The 19415-nt window shown below is 38.2% G+C and overlaps 1 protein-coding gene across 2 annotated transcripts in view; it reads left to right on the forward strand.

The window, feature by feature from the left end:
* The window catches only part of RORA (RAR related orphan receptor A), a 723518-nt gene extending 704103 nt beyond the window's left edge, over positions 1-19415 (forward strand). For both annotated transcript variants that reach the window (XM_036841390.1, XM_036841391.1), the window contains 6 exons: positions 5014-5135; positions 6732-6864; positions 7522-7629; positions 9360-9470; positions 10408-10520; positions 12424-19415. In XM_036841390.1, the coding sequence (XP_036697285.1) occupies positions 5014-5135; positions 6732-6864; positions 7522-7629; positions 9360-9470; positions 10408-10520; positions 12424-12588 (752 nt within the window). In that variant the 3' untranslated portion in view covers positions 12589-19415. The remainder of the gene's footprint in view (positions 1-5013; positions 5136-6731; positions 6865-7521; positions 7630-9359; positions 9471-10407; positions 10521-12423) is intronic.

Here is a 19415-nt window from a genome sequence, read left to right on the forward strand (position 1 = left end):
ATGACTAAGTTAAGACGAAGAGAGAATGAAGACTTCACATGGAAAAGAACCAGCAGGTTCTGACTTGAGCACAGACGTCCTTAGTTCACAGAAATAACGGTTGTGTTCTTTAGATGGTTTCTCCACCTCTGTACCCCATAAAACATTTTTTAAGTGAAATTTATATTTCCAGTAAAATCTTTCTCCAAATAGAACAAATTGAATGTTCTTTACGGTTTTTACACAAGCACCTCTTTATGGGTCTAAATTTAAATCCACAAGAGCAGGGACATTTTAAGCCTGGTCTTTAACCACTGAACAGCATTAAAGGTGTATCACAGCTCTTTTGATTAACAGAGAAACCTCTGAACTAGAAGCCAAGCTGAGCAGAGCTAGGCTTGATTTTTTTTTTTTTTTTTTCTTGAACTAGAACAAAAACCTTCCGTTTTTGTCGTGAGATCTTGGTTGACTGAGCCTTAAGCAGAGCTGTAATGAAAGTAAAATTGTCAGAAATGAATAAGGATTTGATTGAAAACTGACATGATACAGTGAAAAATGACCTAGCTCGCTTTAGGTTTGCTTCTACTTTATCATAAATACTAGTGAATCTATGCCATTTGCTTGTCGAGTGTTCAACCCAGAAATAAACTCACACCGCTTGGCCTAAGTGTGGCTTGAACATGGCACTTGGGCTAAATGTGCACTAATACCTGAGTGGAGCCAGAAGCGGCTCAGCCGATTTCCCCAGCCCCTCCTTCACCCACAAATCCCTTTCCTCTTCTACAGCTGTCACCTCCCAGTGAGTCCGGGAGCCCTGCGCCCTCATCCATTCTCCATGTTCTCCTAAACTAGGGATTTTTCACACGCAACTGTGGCATTTTTTCCACGATGAATAAAACTAACTCATCACTAGGATTTGCCCCAAACCCAAAACTAAACAAAAATTTAGCTGAAAGGGATATAATGGAGCTCTGATTTTCTGTCCCATTTACAGGTGCAAAATAGTTTGAGGAGCTAAGAGTAGCGTAAAAGCAGCCAAAGACCTTGCTGCTACTTCTTCAAAGCTCTCTGAAGTTCCCTGACATTTCCTTGGGGGCTTAAGTCCGACTCTTTCTTTAACTAACTTGACTTCATTTTAGGCTAAATTTTATCATCAGATTTGAAACCAATGAAACCCTTTGTGCAATTGGAAAATAAATTGTAAATTAACATATCCTAAGCTCAGTTCTATCTTTCAATAATAGTATCTACTAATCCATTACTGTTAGTGGAAATACATCTGCATTCCTGGCTACAAAATTTTGCCCTTGATGTACACTTAGTACCTGAATTATACATTCCAGATAAACTATCTAGGTTCCTTTTTTCAAAAAAGCTAACTGGGGAATTCCCTGGCGGTCCAGCATTAGGACTCGGTGCTTTCACTGCCATGGGCCCAGGTTCCATCCCTGGTTGGGGAACTAAGATCCCGCAAGCCGAGCTGCACAGCCAAAAGAAATAAAAAATAAAAAAGCTAACTGCACTTATTAGTATAATTAATAACTACAGCCTTGTACATAAGAGACAAATGATATGTTGGGCAAAGCATGAGACAAAAAGTCAGCTTATGCGGGTTGTGGTCCTAGCTTTGCTGTAGGTTGTACAACCTAGTATAAGTCATGTTACCTCTGCAAGCTGCAGTCTCCCTACCCATGAACTATAAAGATTCAGAGCATAGACTCTGGAGCCAAATTGTGTATGTTTGAATCACCGTGCACTTGCCAGCTATGACACCTTGAAAAGTCACTTAACCTCACTGTGGCTTGGTTTTCTCATCTGTAAAATGGAGATAATACTAGTATCTTCCCCCTAGAGTTGTCATGAAGATTAAGAAAAAATATTTGTATATATACACAGTATATATATATATATATATATATATATAAAATGTATATCTATAGATGTAGGTAGGTATGTTATATGAGTCTGTTATATGAGTCTATGCTATATAGAGTTTACATAGTAAACTCTACCTAAGTGTTAACGTTTATCATCATTGTTAATGTTATTATCTACAAAGTGATGAGAGTTTGGACCAGATGATATCTAAAGTTCCATACCACTGTGAAAATCTGTGACTTTCTCAGAAGACAGGATTTTCCATCTGAAGTATCTAGACCTTGGCTGTCCTGTTGAAGCTATCATGGTCGAGGAGGTGAACTGATTTGCTTGTCACAAAGTGAGTTATCCAGCTGAGCTCAGACCAGAAACCAGGTCTCCTAACTCCTAGTTCCAAGGTATTTCACTATTCCAGACTGTTGGTCTGAGAGACCACACTAACTTCTTAGCTTTTGCTCAGTCTGACCATATTCTCCTTTGCTGAAATGGAGACTTAAAAACAGCACAGTGTCTAAAATCTTAACACTTGCCAAATCAAGTATGAATTTTGATCAAAGGCAGCTGGTGAGAATGCAGCCACTGCCCTCTACTGGTCATTGGACATGGCATCATTTGTTGTTGCTTCTGAAAGCTGGACTCAGATAGGTAGGGATGGATGGGGACAATTTTTAGGATGAAGTGAAACAAGAAGATGCGGACCATATTAACTGGAAACAAAGCATGATCTGGAAGAGAATACTGTGAGCTTCTTCCCATTCTTCCCTTCCTAGGATTCTCCCAGCTTCCCTGTGAACGCTTTGCCTTCATCATTTCTTTCATATTTACAAAAATTGAATTTACTATGTACACATTTATTTTCTTGTTTCTGATTCCCCATTATTTTGTCTTTATTCCCCTCTTCTCTTCACACACGTCACTGATTCTAAGACATAGTTTCTCTTTCTCTCTCTCAGTTTCTGTCTCCTTTAAGTTTTTTTCTTTTGTTTATGTTTTGTTTTTTATGATATTTACTTATGTTGTTTTCATGTCTGTGTGTTGCCAAGTAGAGCTGTTAAGGTTTATCGTGCTTCAGTGTTTCAGAATCTCTGAGGAGGTTCTAGTCTCGAGCTTTGTTTAGGTGAACCTGCTCTGTTTTCACACAAACAAATCTGATTCTGTTTGACGTAAGCAGCAACAAATTTCCAAACAAATAGACACTCTTACTAGTGTTGCTAAGTTTGCCCTCAGCACCACTGTTTCAAATAACTTTCCTATTAAATATTCAAGACCCTAGGAGGGGCATCACTTTGGGGTATGGTTTTGTATTCTTGGAGTCTTGTCAGTGCCTCTTCTTTTTTTTTTTTTTAATTTATTTAATTTATTTATTTTTGGCTGCATTGGGTCTTCGTTGCTGCTCACAGGTTTTCTCTACTTGTGGAGAGTGGGGTCTACTCTTCGTTGCGCTGCGCAGGTTTCTCATTGCAGTGGCTTCTCTTGTTGCGGAGCACGGGCTCTAGGTGTGCAGGCTTCTGTAGTTGTGGCTCGCGGGCTCTAGAGCGTAGGCTCAGTAGTTGTGGCTCACAGGCTTAGTTGCTCCGTGGCTTGTGGGGTCTTCCCGGACCAGGGCTCGAACCCGTGTTCCCTTTATTGGCAGGCGGATTCTTAACCACTGTGCCACCAGGGAAGCCCGTCAGTTCTTCTTTTAAAACACTTCTTGAATTGTCCTTCCCTTCCATGACAATTATTAGCAGCCTGTTTCAAGCTCTTAGTCCCTTACGTCTAGATTTCAGCAGCCTTCTAATTGATCCTCCTGCCTCCAGTCTGCCAATGACAAAACTGCTTGTTCTGTTGCCCCAAATACAGTGTTCAGCATGTCAGCTCCCTCTTGAGAATCCTGCTGACGCCTTTTGTTAATCAAGTCCATACTCTCAATCTCAACCTTCAAGATCCTTCAGGATGTGGACTCTTCTCTACCCATATTTCTGTTTTGACACCATCACTTTATCACATCTTCCTGTCTCCTGTAGATGCCATAGCCATTCTTTCATCTACCATCCCTTGAACGTGGAACTGGTCCACTGCCTCACATACTGGCCTCTGCCTACCAAATCCTCCCCTTCCTTCAGGGTCCAATCCAAATGTTCCTCCTCTGTCAAGAAGCATCCCCTAATTCCCCTCACCTCTCCCTTCTCTGATAGCACCTAGTATGTTTTTATTTTTCTTTCTCTTCTAGTAGAATTCAACTTCATGCTTTATTGTCTAGTGTCTTGAATTGTCCTTTCAGCATGTGTGTACATGTTCACCAGATTATAAGTCCCTAGAGAAACTTATTTGGCATCTATTTCTTTTAATATCTTCAAATTCGGTACACTTCAGGATAATAAGAACAAATGTTTATGTAGCAGATGCTGTGTTATCCTCTCTATTCTAAGTGCTCAACTCACTTAATTTTCACAGATGCCCTATGATAAATAGGAAATTAGGTACTATTTTCCTCATTTTACAAATAAAGAGACCAAAGCTCAGAGAGGTTAAGTAACTTACCCAAGATCACACAGCTACTAAGTAGCAGAGCTGAGATTCAAACCCAAGCAGTCTGGGTCCAGAGTCCATCTCATCTCTTAACCACCACACTATATATATATATATATATATATATATATGTATATGTATATATAGTGACATGGTAGACTTCAGTAATGCTTGTTCTGCCATTTTTGCAGGAAAAACAAAAGAAATACGTTGTTGTTGTCCCCAAAAACATACCATTTTCTAATTTTTCAGGAGTAATCCTTCCCCAGTCAATGTATATGGCAGATCTGTCTTTATAAAAATACCAAGTACAGGTCGTGTCAGTCATTTTTCACACTTCTCTAGGTCAATATTTTCAACTCCAACATTCACTCCCAGACGCTGGTGTAAAGGCACAGAGAAGGTCAGGTCAGGAGGGTCTTTGAAGACGCCAAGCCTTATTGCTAAATGTTGGCTTTGCCTGTCCTTCATCCTCATGTCCCCAAATATAGAATAGTTCCAAATTGCTTACTTAAATATGTCGAGATCATTAAAACTGGTTCAGCCATGTTGCTTTATACTTGTTACTTTTTAAATCACATATTAAGTAGGGAAAACCCTGAAGAACTTGGCTTTTCATGTTGTGATCTCCTGTTTTCTCCTCAGAACACCTTGCACAGAATATATCTAAGTCACATCTGGAAACTTGCCAATACTTGAGAGAAGAGCTCCAGCAGATAACGTGGCAGACCTTTCTGCAGGAGGAGATTGAGAATTACCAAAACAAGGTAGACTGAAGAATTTTACCTAAGATTGAGGCAATGTTGGGAAGGGTGTCTGTGCAGGAGGCTTGAATACAAACAGACCAAGGAATGAATGTTTTTCATCAGATAGCAGATTTCTATTTAAAAATCTTTCTTCCAGAGCTGATCACGTTCTTGGGGCTTTGTCACCTTATTGAGATGTCAGTGTGTGAAATTTCAGAAATAGCACTCAGATTCTATTGTTCCTATAACTATACACGTATGTCCTATCATTTGTCAACAGGGAGCTAGATTAAGGAGTTTCCAAAAGGCTCAGAGAATTGGGATTTGTCCCGATATCACAATGGAAGATTTCACGGTCCAGAAGTTGATGTAAAATAATCTCAGCCTCATGGTTCCGAAGTTAAAAAGAAGGAGTTTAGAGAATTTGTGTAAAAACAAGTTTGGAAGCTATGATTCTAATTCCAGTCTGAATCTAGCAATATGAGACTGACAAGTAGTGCTGCCAGTTTCCTTCTTCTATAAAACACTCTGATCAACAAATTACCTAAACAGGAGGGCAGGGCTGGAGAAGGAGGGCTTTTAATTTTCCATTCTGCCTTTAGTAAAAGAAAATGCTGTGATTTTTCCCAATAATCATAGAAATTCAGGTTTAGGAAGTACCGTAGAGATTATCAAGGTTAATCCTCCCCTTCATTTTACACATGAGGAAACGAGCATCCCTTGGCACATGGCTGAGGGTGAAAACATCAGGACTAGACCATGAGTCCTGGTTCCTAATTCAGTGTTTCTTCCACCCTGTTGTATTGGTAGAAACAGTCTTAAACTAAGATTGGGGAAATAAGTGAGCAACAAGATGGATCCAGGTTGGCCTGTAACTAAATTGGAGAGTGGGTATATAAAAGGAATTAAACAGGACAGGTTGGGGGAATAGCAGTGCATCACCTTGTTTACCTTTGAGATAGCAGGTAACACCAGCAGCCAAAATTACAAAGGGAAGCAAGAAAGCAGTAAACAGCAGCAAAGTGTGTGAAATGGGATTCAGAGTCAGAAATGCTGGGATTTGAATCCCACCTCCAATACCTTTTAGCTGTGAAACCTCTGTGAACATTTGTGTCCATTTATGGGAAATGGAAAAACGTTCTTGTGAAAATGAAATGAGACAAGGATGTCATAAAGCACCCAGCTCATAGCAGGTGCACAATAAATATAACTGACTCCCCTTTTCTTCCCTTACCCCAGTAAAGTGGTGTGAAATTCCCCAAGCCAAAATAATTGCTTACAAGGAGATTCTACTTTGCTACTCTCCATGGCCCAGGGTTAAATCAGTGGCGTGGGTTGCTTTCTTGACTCCCGTTTTCATCTTCCGCTGCATATATGCTCATAACATCTTCCCCCTGTCCCTTTGCCACCGAAATGGTAAGAGAGGAATTGGAGGAGACCAGGAAGAACTCGGAAGCAATCATCATAACCCAAGTAACTGGCCAACTGATTATTTTTAAATCCTCTAGCTTTTTTGGATCCATTTCCAAAGAAGGATTTTACACAATAGGAACAGTTAAAACAACTGTGTCAAGGGTATGGGTAATGCGGATGTTAATGCGTTTCCCTCTTCAACAGCAGCGGGAGGTAATGTGGCAATTGTGTGCCATCAAAATTACAGAAGCTATACAGTATGTGGTGGAGTTTGCCAAACGCATTGATGGATTTATGGAACTGTGTCAAAACGATCAAATTGTGCTTCTCAAAGCAGGTATGTGCTTTGCAAGTGAATTTTGAGATCTCTGACTAACCTGCTTTCACCAGCTTATTAAAGAAATGCTTGGTAAGGAAGGTGTCGAGAACAGTTTTTCTCCAAATGATAATAGCTCGGTTTCTCTTGGCAGAAACTGAGAGGTTTTTTTTTTTTTTTTAAGGTTTTTGAGCTATTTGCAGGAAACATTCCCTCCATTTTGCTTCTCCTCTGGGTGAAAAGATTAATTTGAAAGACACCTGCATTCCACAGTTTTAAGCATCACCTGTGTTTTGTTTCTGTGCCCCAGGTCCTCAGGAGGTTTTGGTAAGCTGTTAGGAAGAAGGCTGTTTGTGGAACTCAGAGAGACATCCCTGGGTGTTTGTTTGTTTTAATAACAGGAGTCCATGTTTTTCTAGCAACTCTGAGATTCTGTATTATTGCAGGACAGAGAAGTGCCCAAGAAGTCATTCATAAATCAATCTCTCTTCAGTAATACAGGCCTTAGCTTTGGCACAAGTCTTTAATTACTCTAATGAACTCTGCTCTTTTAAATAGAGAGCTAAGGTGACTGAGAGTCTGCTAGTTAAGCCCCGCCCCATTGACTCAGAAAGGGGTCTCTATGGTCAAAATCAACTCACCAAGACAATAACCCACCCCGTTTCTGCCTTTGCTCAGGTTCTCTGGAGGTGGTATTTATCAGAATGTGCCGTGCCTTTGACTCTCAGAACAATACCGTGTACTTTGATGGGAAATATGCTAGCCCCGACGTCTTCAAATCCTTAGGTAAGGAAATCTCTGGGTGCTTTGTCTTCAAATCAGGACTAGGGGAAAAGATGGGAGTTGGGTGAAAGCTCTTCTTGAACAAAATGGAGATTGGTTTTTTGGACACAAGAGTTAAAGGATTTTATACCTATGTTACTTTATAGTTAATCACCGTACAAAATATACACAGCTCAAATGCTTTTTGTGTATATTATACATAAGGGTCTAGAGTCTCATTTTATCTAATTGGTAATCGAAGAAATTTATGTTATATATCCTTCCAGTTCCCTTCTAGATTTTAAGAACCAGGTTTGCAGGGGATATATTATTCATTAAACTAGAGGATGTGATTTGCTACATAAAATCAAGCAAGGAGCTAAAAGTCTGCCCTTCCATACCCATCAAATAACAACCGTTAATGAGATATCAAAGAAAGAAAGTATAGCTAAGTGAAACTGTGACATATACTTTAAAAATAAATTACTTTAGATTTCTGTAATTTAACTAAAGTAAGACAAAGTCATTAAGAAGAATGGGACGGTATCCAAGATATGTTGTTAAGTGATTTTAAAAACAATTAAATGATGGAAGGTATGTATACTTGAGAAGAGCCCGTTGACACTTTTTTTTTTTAATTTATTTTTGGCTGCGTTGGGTCTTCGTTGCTGCACTCAGGCTTTCTCTAGTTGCGGGGAGCAGGGGCTACTCTTCCTTACGATGCACGGGCTTCTCATTGCAGTGGCTTCTCTTGTTGCAGAGCACAGGCTCTAGGCGCACGGGCTTCAGTAGTTGTGGCGCACGGGCTTAGTTGCTCCATGGCATGTGGGATCTTCCCAGACTAGGGCTCAAACCCATGTCCCCTGCATTGGCAGGCGGATTCTTAACCACTGTGCCACCAGGGAAGTCCCTAGCCTGTTGACATTTAACTATATGTACATAATATGGAAATCTGAAAGAACAGACCCCAACTTAACCAGCTTTGTGGGGGTGGGTTTTTATTTTATGGGACTTTCACATTCTATGTTTTCAGTTCTGTAATAGTTACAATAGGGACTTCCCTGGCGGTCCAGTGGTGAAAACTCTGTGCTTCCAATGCAGGGGGCATAGGTTCAATCCCTGGTCAGGGAAGTAAGATCCCACATGCCATGTGGCACGGCCAAAAACAAAAAAAAAATTATAATGGTTTTACCACCATAATGTGTCATTTGTTTTCATTTTTAAGCATGTTGTACATAAAATAGAGTAGAAAACAAAAAAATGAGTGAAGTTAACATTTCAGTTAGATTATAGCTGTTAGACTCTATTGGTTAAGAGTGTGGACTCTGAAGCCGGGCAGCTGGCTTTGAATCTCAGGCTGTCACTTCCTACTTGTGGAATCTTCAGCACATTCCTTTTCTTTCCAAGTCCATTTCCTTGCCTTTAAAATGGGGATAGTAACAATAATACCTCCCTCATAGGGCTGTTGTGAAATAGTAGAATACCCAAAGAATCCTCTCAGAGCAGCACCTAACACAGTAATCACACAACAGAAGTTCACTATCATTATTGCAAATGATGATGATGGTGGTGATGTTGGTGGTAATGGTGATGGTGGCTAAACTGATTTTTCTTTTAACATTTGAAAGTATTAAACTATAGAAATGTTATTACTATTCCCTCTGATCTTCAACTGCTAGATCCCTCTTCACCTTCTTCCATATTTTTCTCCTAGGATAATAACCAAAGTCCTAACCTGTCTTTAATTTTGGCAGGTTGTGAAGACTTTATTAGCTTTGTATTTGAATTTGGAAAGAGTTTATGTTCTATGCACCTGACTGAAGATGAAATTGCATTGTTTTCTGCATTTGTCCTGATGTCAGCAGGTAAGATAACCAAATACAATGGTTTTTAAGTTGTCCAGGTAAAGAATTTCAACAAGTACATAACTTACAATGGCTATAGACTATTCAGAGGGACTGCCACCCTTACTAAGTCTAATTTTAAGTTTTTCAGACAACAGTCCCCTGCTACACACGTACATATACATGTACGCTTCTAAGAGGACCTCATGCCATTCTGATAAAATCTTAAGAAATGAGAATTGAATAAAATCCCGTCTACAGTTAACCTCCTGCTACCAAGAGAAATGCTGTGGTAGAGTAGGTGTGCCCTTCTCAACACCAATCTCCAAGATAACATGGTTTTTAAAACATTCTGCTTTTAAAAAAAAATCCATTTGGATGTCATCCACAAGCCTATCTGAATTTAATGTATGTTTTCAACCAGTACTGCCTCTTGGTGATCATCACTTTTGCAAATTTGCTATCTTCTTTTTGGAATTCTTAAACATAAAGCCTTTATCCTAAATTAACAATCCTTAATTCATTTGGCACTCTCTTGACAATTTTAGTTGCCTTGGACTATAAGGCAATTTTCATATTTTCCAGAAAGACTAGCAGGATTGATATGAGTATGTCATTCAGAAACATAACTATTAGAAAGGCTTAAGGGCCATGGTGGTTTCATTTGCACTCGTCCGAGCATGGCCTTAGATTTAAATGGCTGTCTTTTTGGAAAGGGTGGACCCTTCCTTCTTTCAAGTGTCAGTAAAGATGGAAAGGCTTAACACTCTGTTTTGTAACTGTCCTAGATCAGTTTTTCACTCCTTTAGGAGCAAATTTTGAAAGAGGGGTGAAAGTGGCCTGTTAGTCCCTGACTCTGCAGTGTGGTGTAATAATCTGTATCTAGGAGTCAGGAGGAGTTGGGGTTTTCTGACACCATGTTGGAAGAATACTCAGGAGTATGGTTTTTCATATTTAGATCGCTCATGGCTGCAGGAAAAGGTAAAAATTGAAAAGCTGCAACAGAAAATTCAGCTAGCTCTTCAACACGTCCTACAGAAGAATCACCGAGAAGATGGAATACTAACAAAGGTGAGAGCCGAAGGTTTCCAACTGACAAGCCTGAATTATCCTTGCCCAGATCACGCCAGCCACGTTTATAAGTCATGCCACCAGACCCCAAAAGTATCAGTAAGCAACGGCCTACTGAGAAGAGAGAAGTATCCTCATTTCAAAAAATTATCTTGGGCCAAAATTCAGGTTAAATTCTATTTATTATCATTGGTTATAAAGTGTCCTGGAATAATAGAGCAATGATAGAATTTTTTTTAAAGCATTAATACATTCTGAAGAATCCTCCACTTATCCCATCAAAGATGGGCAGAAGGCAGAATTAATGTTCTGCCGTGATATAAACTAGAGAATTTAGAATTTAAATCTTTGATTTTAGAAAGACGAAGTTATGAAGGACTAAAACAATAGAATTAATCTATTCTAATATTAGTTCTAGTTCCATTAGAGTCATTAGTAATCCACAGTAAATGACTTTTGTATTTTCTTCATCAGTCTCTCATTACTACCCTGTATTCAAAGCATAGAGTTTCATTTTTGCTAATTATTATCTTTCACAATAAAAATATAATTAGGATGTCAATTTAAAATATGATAATATCCTTCAGTGTTAGTGCTAGTAGTATGTATTTGGTCTTAGAAAAATCAGCCCTATTCTTTCTTGGATTATTTTCTGTTTTCTTTCTTTTCTCCTGATAGCTAGGTTAGGTCAGAAAGGGGAAGTTGGGGGGTTAAATGTGGTTTTTTGTTGTTTTTTTTTTTAATAGTAATCTTTTATTTTTATTTATTTATTTATGGCTGTGTTAGGTCTTCGTTTCTGTGCGAGGGCTTTCTCTAGTTGCGGCAAGTGGGGGCCACTCTTCATCACGGTGTGCGGGCCTTTCACTATCGCGGCCTCTCTTGTTGCGGAGCACAAGCTCCAGACGCGCAGGCTCAGTAGTTGTGGCTCACGGGCCTAGTTGCTCCGCGGCATGTGGAATCTTCCCAGACCAGGGCTCGAACCCGTGTCCCCTGCATTAGCAGGCAGATTCTCAACCACTGCGCCACCAGGGAAGCCCTGTGGTTTTGTTTTTGACTTTGCATCTGTTAAATGAGACACTGAGGCAGGATTGGGAAAGAGAAGGAAGAAGAACTTTTCTCCATCTTCTTGCCCCAGTGCAAGGGTACCATTAGGGTCTTTGATTATAGAGAGCACCTAACACATGGCCAAGATCGATGCTCTGGTGAAAATGTTTCTTAGGATTATTCTGGGTGGAGATAATAAATCTTTGTGCGGGTACAGTGCTTTAGAGTTTAAAAAGCATTTTTTGCAAGTCATGTTATTATACTCAACAGGTAAATAGTCAATGCTGAGACTTCCACCAGGCCTGCTGACTATTTTTTTTTTGTTTTCCAGGCAGGGCCTCTTGCTCAGACCCAGAATTGCTTTGTTCTAGGCAGAGCTCTTTCTCCAGAAGAAACTTGTTGTCACTGGAGTTGACTAGTACTCATTTTGCATAAAATATGTAGGGGATGCCGTCATCTCTAGTTGCAGTGACCTCACCTACCGGTGGCTGTCCCCTTGCCCACTTCTCTGTTACCACATGTCTTCCTTTTCCCCAGTGGTAGAGGGCGGGGTTCAGGATGGTAGAGCAGAAAGCATGTTTGAATAGGAGGAGGAGGTGAGACACTTGGGTTCTTTTGCTTATGAACATCTTTTTGGGTTACAAATTATTTGTCTTCAAAATCATATTTAATGTATACCTGGTATTCTATGATATGACTATATCATCATTTATTTTTACCCTCCCTCTATTACTAGACGTTTAAGTTGCTTCAAGTGTGTTTCACCATTGTAAACAATGTTGAAGATCATCCAGGTGCCCTGATTTTTGATTCTCACGTCTCTTCTCTCCTGACCCTATGTCCTTTCTTCCACTTACAGTTAATATGCAAGGTGTCTACATTAAGAGCCTTATGTGGACGACATACAGAAAAGCTAATGGCGTTTAAAGCAATATACCCAGACATTGTGCGACTTCATTTTCCTCCATTATACAAGGAATTGTTCACTTCAGAATTTGAGCCAGCAATGCAGATTGATGGGTAAATGTATCACCTAAGCACTTCTAGAATGTCTGAAGTCCAAACAATGAAAAACAAACAAACAAACAAACAAATTAACCGAGACACTTTATATGGCCCTGCACAGACCTGGAGCGCCAACACACTGCACATCCTTTGGTGATCGGGGTCAGGCAAAGGAGGGGAAACAATGAAAACAAATAAAAGTTGAACTTGTTTTTCTCATGCATATGATTTCCATTATGCCTACAGATATGGACCCTTTTTCTGTCTCGACTTCTTGATCATTGACCTCTGTTTACAACAGAAGGCGGGTACTAAGGTCAGAGGATGTCCTTTTTTGTAGCTCACTGCCCACAGACTTTCTACATCTGTCGGTAACAACAGAGAGTCCAGCACTAATCGGTGACTGGTGTGCATAGCGGAGGTTGCGGCATTACTTTGCACAACTTGCTGTTTGTCTCATGAAGGAAGTTTTTATTTTTTCACCGATTATTGCCAGTCAGCAGGATGGCACGAAAAGGGTCCATAGCACTAGCAACAATAGCATTATAATATATTACAGGGTAAATGGGCATGAAGACTATATATAGCTAAAAGAGATATTGTTTATATATTGTTTTAATTAATATAAAATGTAGTTACTGGTGTAGCTTTTCCTGTTGAATTGATAAGGCACTTTCATTTTGCACCTTTTTTCTTTAAATTAAATGCTAGCGTGTTCACTGTCGTGTCGCATGTGCACCAGAAACACAAGTTTAACTGAGAAGGCTTGGAAGGTACGTCGGGAGGTATTTATGCTGCTGTTTACACAATTACTTTTAAAAGACTGGCTGGTCATATCTAGAAATCACGCTGTTGGATTAATTTTTTTTTTTTTTTTACACATGAATTTGGAATTAGAAACAGAACTCTCCCTAAATTGTACTTTGCTTTTGGGTCAGTTTAAGGATAGATGTGTTTATGCTTCATACAAAGTTGAGTGATTGATTGATTGGTGCTGTGGACTTACACCCTCGTGCACAGTATTTTTTCAAAGCTTTTGAAAACGCCACCTCATTGAGGCAGGGGAAGGGAGGCTCATTTTGCACAGCTGCGTAGTTATATGGACTCAGCCTCAACTTGGAGTTCTTATGCTTTAAGAACAGATCAGTAACCAGAATATTTATCAGAATCTAGCTTTTATTAGAAGAAGGACCCAAAGATTATATCTGGAGCAAATGCACACTCCCCATGTGAAAACATGAAGCATTTACTTTGTGAATGTTTATGTTCTTGGTATAATCTAGGAACCCTGAGAGTTTATCTCAGAGTGAATGGTTTCTAGACTAACTGCCTCTAGATGGTGTCATTCTAGAACACTGTGTTCTCCATATTTCATAGTCAATGGATAGGAGGGCAAAGGAGGCGTGCGATGTTGAACCAGTTTCTCTTATTTAAGTATTAAATATTTTAAGCCTTTAAAGTGAAGTCGATGCAAGCTGCAAACATTTACTTTTGTATTTATCTTCACTAGAAAACTGTGGACTGTAATTTATTTTATTAAGTCTTTAGAAGATTGTTTGGCTTTTGTGTTCAGGTGAGAAATATTGAGTTGTTTTTGTTTAATTTTGTGGCTTTTTTTTTTTTTAATAATTCCCAGTGGGGGAAGGGAGAAGGAACAGTCTGATAGACAAGTGTGCATATTTTAAAATAAGTGACCTTTGGGAATGTAGGCATTTAGATGATGATTTTAGTCACACTCGGAGTGGGATTCAAACTTCTGGTCTGCCGTCGAAGACCATGTTTGTACAGAAAAGAGAACATTTCCCATAGTGTAAAGGTGGGAGTTTCCAAGCAGCCCTTTACAGTGAAGAAAGCATCTCCCCTACCTCCAGGGTCCCTCCCAAATCTTCTGCAGGAATTCGGCTCCTGCTGTCGTGCTGGGTCATCAAGCACGAGTTTCCCAGAGCCTTCTACTCTGTTTTTAACTGCACTGGCTTTCTGACTTGTTTCCTGAGGGACTTGGAAACGGGGAAGGAATTATTCACACCGAAGTGTGTATGAAGCCTAAATGACATCTAAAAAATTGTTTTTTCAAAAATATAGTAAGGGTTTCGCCATAAATAGAAGACGAGAGTAATACTTACTTAAATTTCTTACAAGCGTATAAAACTTTATGTGACTTTATATAGAGAGGTAACTATCAGCATATAGTATTTATATTTGGGCAAGAAGGGTTAAATCAAATTTTTTATTTAAATAAGCATAGTTCCTTGAAAGATCAATAGTATTTATACTCTGAAAAGAGTACCAAGCTTAGTTCGGTTATTTATTTATCCATTTTTTTTTTTTTTTCCTGTTGTTTCTCCTTTGGGGGGAAATGGTGTTTTTTTTTTTTGTTTTTTTTTTGTTTTTTTTTTTTGTTTTTTGGTCATTCTGATTCACTAAATTTGGGGATGGTTTTATTAAAGTCTATTAACTTCTTTTAACCAAAGCTTTCTGAATATGACCAGCCTCAGGTGCTAGCGCGTTAAAGAGCAACTAAACCTAATTCCAGTGTCCATTTGTGAAATGATGAGAGCTAATTGAACTCTCTGAGGGTGAGAGAGAACGCAACGTTGAACTTAAATTCCTTTTCCCCGGAAAGGATTTTGCATGTACCTAATGCAAAAAAAAAAAGCTCTAATCTCAGTAATAGTCACACCATGGTGACATTGCTTTTAGAGTAAACCAAGATACATTGACATGATGCTGCTACTAGGTCTTTGTGAAAGAAAAACAGGGTGTGAGACTTTAAGACTAAGTACATCGACAGTGTAGGAACAGAGTAGAGAGTAATAGAGGCGTGCTAGGTGAAATGAGGGAACAACTATTATTCGGATCGAAGTTGGGATCTGAAGTTAAACAATAATCTCTGTTGAAAAAAATATGAGGTACAGAGAAGGATGTGAAAAACTTCGTATTTTTATTTTCTTCCTTATTATAGAAACACCTGTGTGATGACACAAAATAGTTGGTGATATAGAACAATTATTATTAATCGTTCTTATAATTAAAATTTCCTAAACTTAAATGTCCAACAGTCTTTTAAAGATTGGAATCACATCATTGTTATCCCGGCTGCTGTAATGCCTTTTATACATTTTTAAACATAGGGTAAATAAGGCTTTTGCACAGAGCCTGAATACCTTCGGTTACAGTGGTGTCCAAATGATTGCATTATATTGTGAAGAAACTGGCCGTGGTCACAATGAAATCAAAAGTGCAGATGAAAGTGCTTTTGGGGGCAGTTTGCAAATTGTGGTTAAAGCTACGGATTTTTTTTTTTAAGTGTTCAGCATCCCAGTTTGCTTTAAAGGTGTGGGTTTTTATTTTAAGTCTTCAGCATCCTAATTCACCCTTTCTAACTTAAAGAAAACATGACTTAAGACACTGCTTCTAAGTTTGGTTGTTCTTTATAGTGTGGATATTCAGATCTCTGTGAGTGTATGCGGGTGGGCTGAGGGTCAGATGAGGAGGGAGCGTGTGTGTGTGTGTGTGTGTGTGTGTGTGTGTGTGTGTTTATGTCTGTGTGTATGGTTTTCGTGTGTATGATGTGTGTGTGTCGAACCGCTTCTAGGCTACTAAGTGTCAATGGAAAAGAAAATGTATTCAAAATACTTAAATCAAAACTAGAAGATGGGAAAAAAAAGATTTATTCTATACAAAGCCTTGTCTGGACCACTTTAGAGAGACTTCTATTTTTTTAACCCTTCTATAAATATTTGATGGCACTTGAAATATTCCTGCAATAAAATGTGATTTGTGTAAAGAAAAAAAAAAAGATTTTGTAATGTGAAACAAAGAAAGAAAGTAATGTAATTTTCTAAAAAAAAAAATACAAACAAACAAACTTTGTATTATTTTCTTGATGGAATTTGTCTATCTGTCTTTGGAAAACTTTTTATTTCATTGAATGTGCCATAGTAGAAATACGTGTTTTTAGTTTTAGACTTAAGGAATAACTGTTTGTGTTCCGACATTCCAAAATGCAAAACAACCTAGTAGAGTCTTTAATGAAAAGGTTTAAGTAGGATGTAAGCTTCTCTCATTGTTGCTTTTTTGCACATGTTCTTCATTCCTCTCTAGTGCAATATGTACATAGAGCACTTGCGGGTGTACCTTGATCCCTCAGGGAAAAATACATATTTGTACAGTTTTTTTTTGGTTTTGTTTCTTGTTTTGTTTTTTTGTGGTTTTTTTGCCTTTTGTTTTTGGCTAAGGAATGTCGACTGAATCACTTGTTATTGTTGAGGGGCAGCCAGATAATAATCCTAAAGCCACTGTTTCAAACATTGATTGTTTAAATCATGTGTCCTTCCAGTGCTATTATTTGAAGATAATAATAATAAAAAGTTATTTTCTGACAGTTCTTTGTGCTGATTGGTGAAAAAAAAGGGTAAATAAGCACCTTAAAATTGACTTACTGTGAATGACAATCCACCTTGATATCAACAATAGAAGCCCTATCACTTTGGAGTTGGGGTTAAGAGTCAGAAATAATGTGCTCAGGGATCTTCTAAAACTCTTAAAACAGGGTGGCCAGTACTACTGGGACAAAATTGTGTTTTGTATTGTTAATAATAATGATAATACTATCCCTCCAAGGCACAAGTGAACTGTGTAGAACTGCGCGTGTGTATGAACTTCACTGTTGTTCATTTTGTTTTGTTCAAAATGTATGCGTTCTTCAGTCTTGTATGCTTAAAAACATTGAATAACTTCCAGAGCAGTACAAAGTGATGCCAGTATGTTCAAAAGATAAATTAATAGGTCATATATCAACAAAGAGCATCATTCGAAGTACAGTCCTGCCTACTCTACTTACCATTTCTCTAATAATTAAAATATTCTTGATAAGTATATTTATAGCATTATATGTTAAAAACTATTCTTCCAAATCCTATATAGCATGGATAAAAAATTTTTAAGCAGTAATGAGATGAGAGCCCTACCTATCAGTGCAGTGAGAGAGGTAAAAGATGAAACATTGGTTTTTTTTTCCCCAAATACCAGCAAATAACTCCCATTTTCACCATGTTCTCCTCTAGAAACAAACCAAAAAAATCTCTTTATGTAACACAGTTCTTCTACTTCCGCATTTGTAATCTGTACGAGAGCTAATGTTTAAAGACAAACAAAACCCACCAGTGTAACAGCAATGTGAGCCAGCTTTTAGGGTTACATTTTACATTTTTGAAACATTTTGAAAGTAATATTTCGATATATTACTTTCCATAAGGTCAGTGAACATCACTGTAATTGTTGGCTTTGGTTCCTGCACACCTAGAATACACTTTCAGAAGAAGCTTTACATGTTTTCTTACCACCATGGAAAAGCAAAATTTGGGATAACTTTCCATGTTGTTTAGGTAAAAAAGAAACCATCACTTTGTTTTGATGACAGACTATGGGAAATGGCAGAAATCTCTCTCTCTCTCTCTCTCTATATATATATATATGTATATATATATATGCACACACACAGACATTACTGACGTACATATTATAACATTTGGTTGCCACTTCTTACTTACAAAGATATGACACAGCAGAACCCCATAAAAACAACTTTATACTGTGGATCAAATTATATGCCCATAAGTGCAATTGCAACAGTAAATCTTCATCTGTTACTAAAAGTCTGTGATATGGGTCTTAATTGTATTCCCAAAACAGTAGTATTGTTAAAGAGGTTCCACCAGATTGGACGAAATCCAATTATTATTGTTTATTCTTAAGAAAAGAGCAGGCTGGCAAGCAATGTCTTTACAAAGCAATTGGTTTCACTTTTGGGTCTGTTTGCTTATTTGTTTGTGTAATTGTGGTCATTTTTGTCAGGCTCTCAGTACAGTTTTTAAAATAATCCAGAAGCCTGGCTTCATACCAAGGAGACATCGTAGATGGGGGGGAATCTCCATGTTTAACCAGACCCTCAGAACTTAGAGCAATAAATACATTCAGTCATTTATTTATTTATAAATGAATGACAGAATATTCAATCCAAATAGAAACAATGTTTTTTCAGCAATGCAACATAACATGGAGTCTTATGTTAAGAAGGTGAATATGAGAATATTAAGTAGATGCCTAGAAAATCCATGTTTGCTGTTGACATTTAGTGTGTTTGCCACATTAGTAATATCACACTTATTTTTTCTTTTTCCCTTCTAAGAACTGATGAAAGATCGCTTGCTGTTAGCTTTGACATGCTGCACATGCCATTATGTTGTTCTGTAAGAGCAACTAAATTCTTTGCAGTATTCGTGTGTGCTTCCGTTCTCCCTCATTATTACTTTAATGTGGATGAATACCATCTCTAGGAACTTGGTTATCATTGAACAGATTGCATATGTAAATGCAGGTAATTCTTGAGCAATATAGTGAATCTGATTTCACACACACACACAAAATCCGTATGTACTGTACACATCTTCCTGAATCCAAAACTCTCTCCTTATCCACAATGGTTTGAAATCTCATATAAAACAGTGGTAAATCTTTAAACGTTAGGACGTTAGCTGGCTGCTTCTTTAAATGTACCTGTATTGTCTGCCTGCTCCTTTTGTGGAGATGTGTTTTTGTATTGGATGTTTGGGCCAATGGGAGGCTTCAAGCTACAACATATTTTCCCAGTTTAAATATATTTAACATATGACAAACCCCAGACAAGGCTTTTAATATGTATAAAGAACTGCAGTGTTAGGTGGTTTATTTGCAAACCGTTTTCAATGTTGTCCATTTTTATGGCACCTTTAACAATATTCTTGTTTCCAAAAAAAAAAAAAAAAAAAAAAAAATAGGTTAAATAATCTAGCCATAACTGAATGT

This window comes from Balaenoptera musculus, chromosome 2, assembly GCF_009873245.2.
Source record: "Balaenoptera musculus isolate JJ_BM4_2016_0621 chromosome 2, mBalMus1.pri.v3, whole genome shotgun sequence".
In the NCBI taxonomy this organism is placed as follows: domain Eukaryota; kingdom Metazoa; phylum Chordata; class Mammalia; order Artiodactyla; family Balaenopteridae; genus Balaenoptera; species Balaenoptera musculus.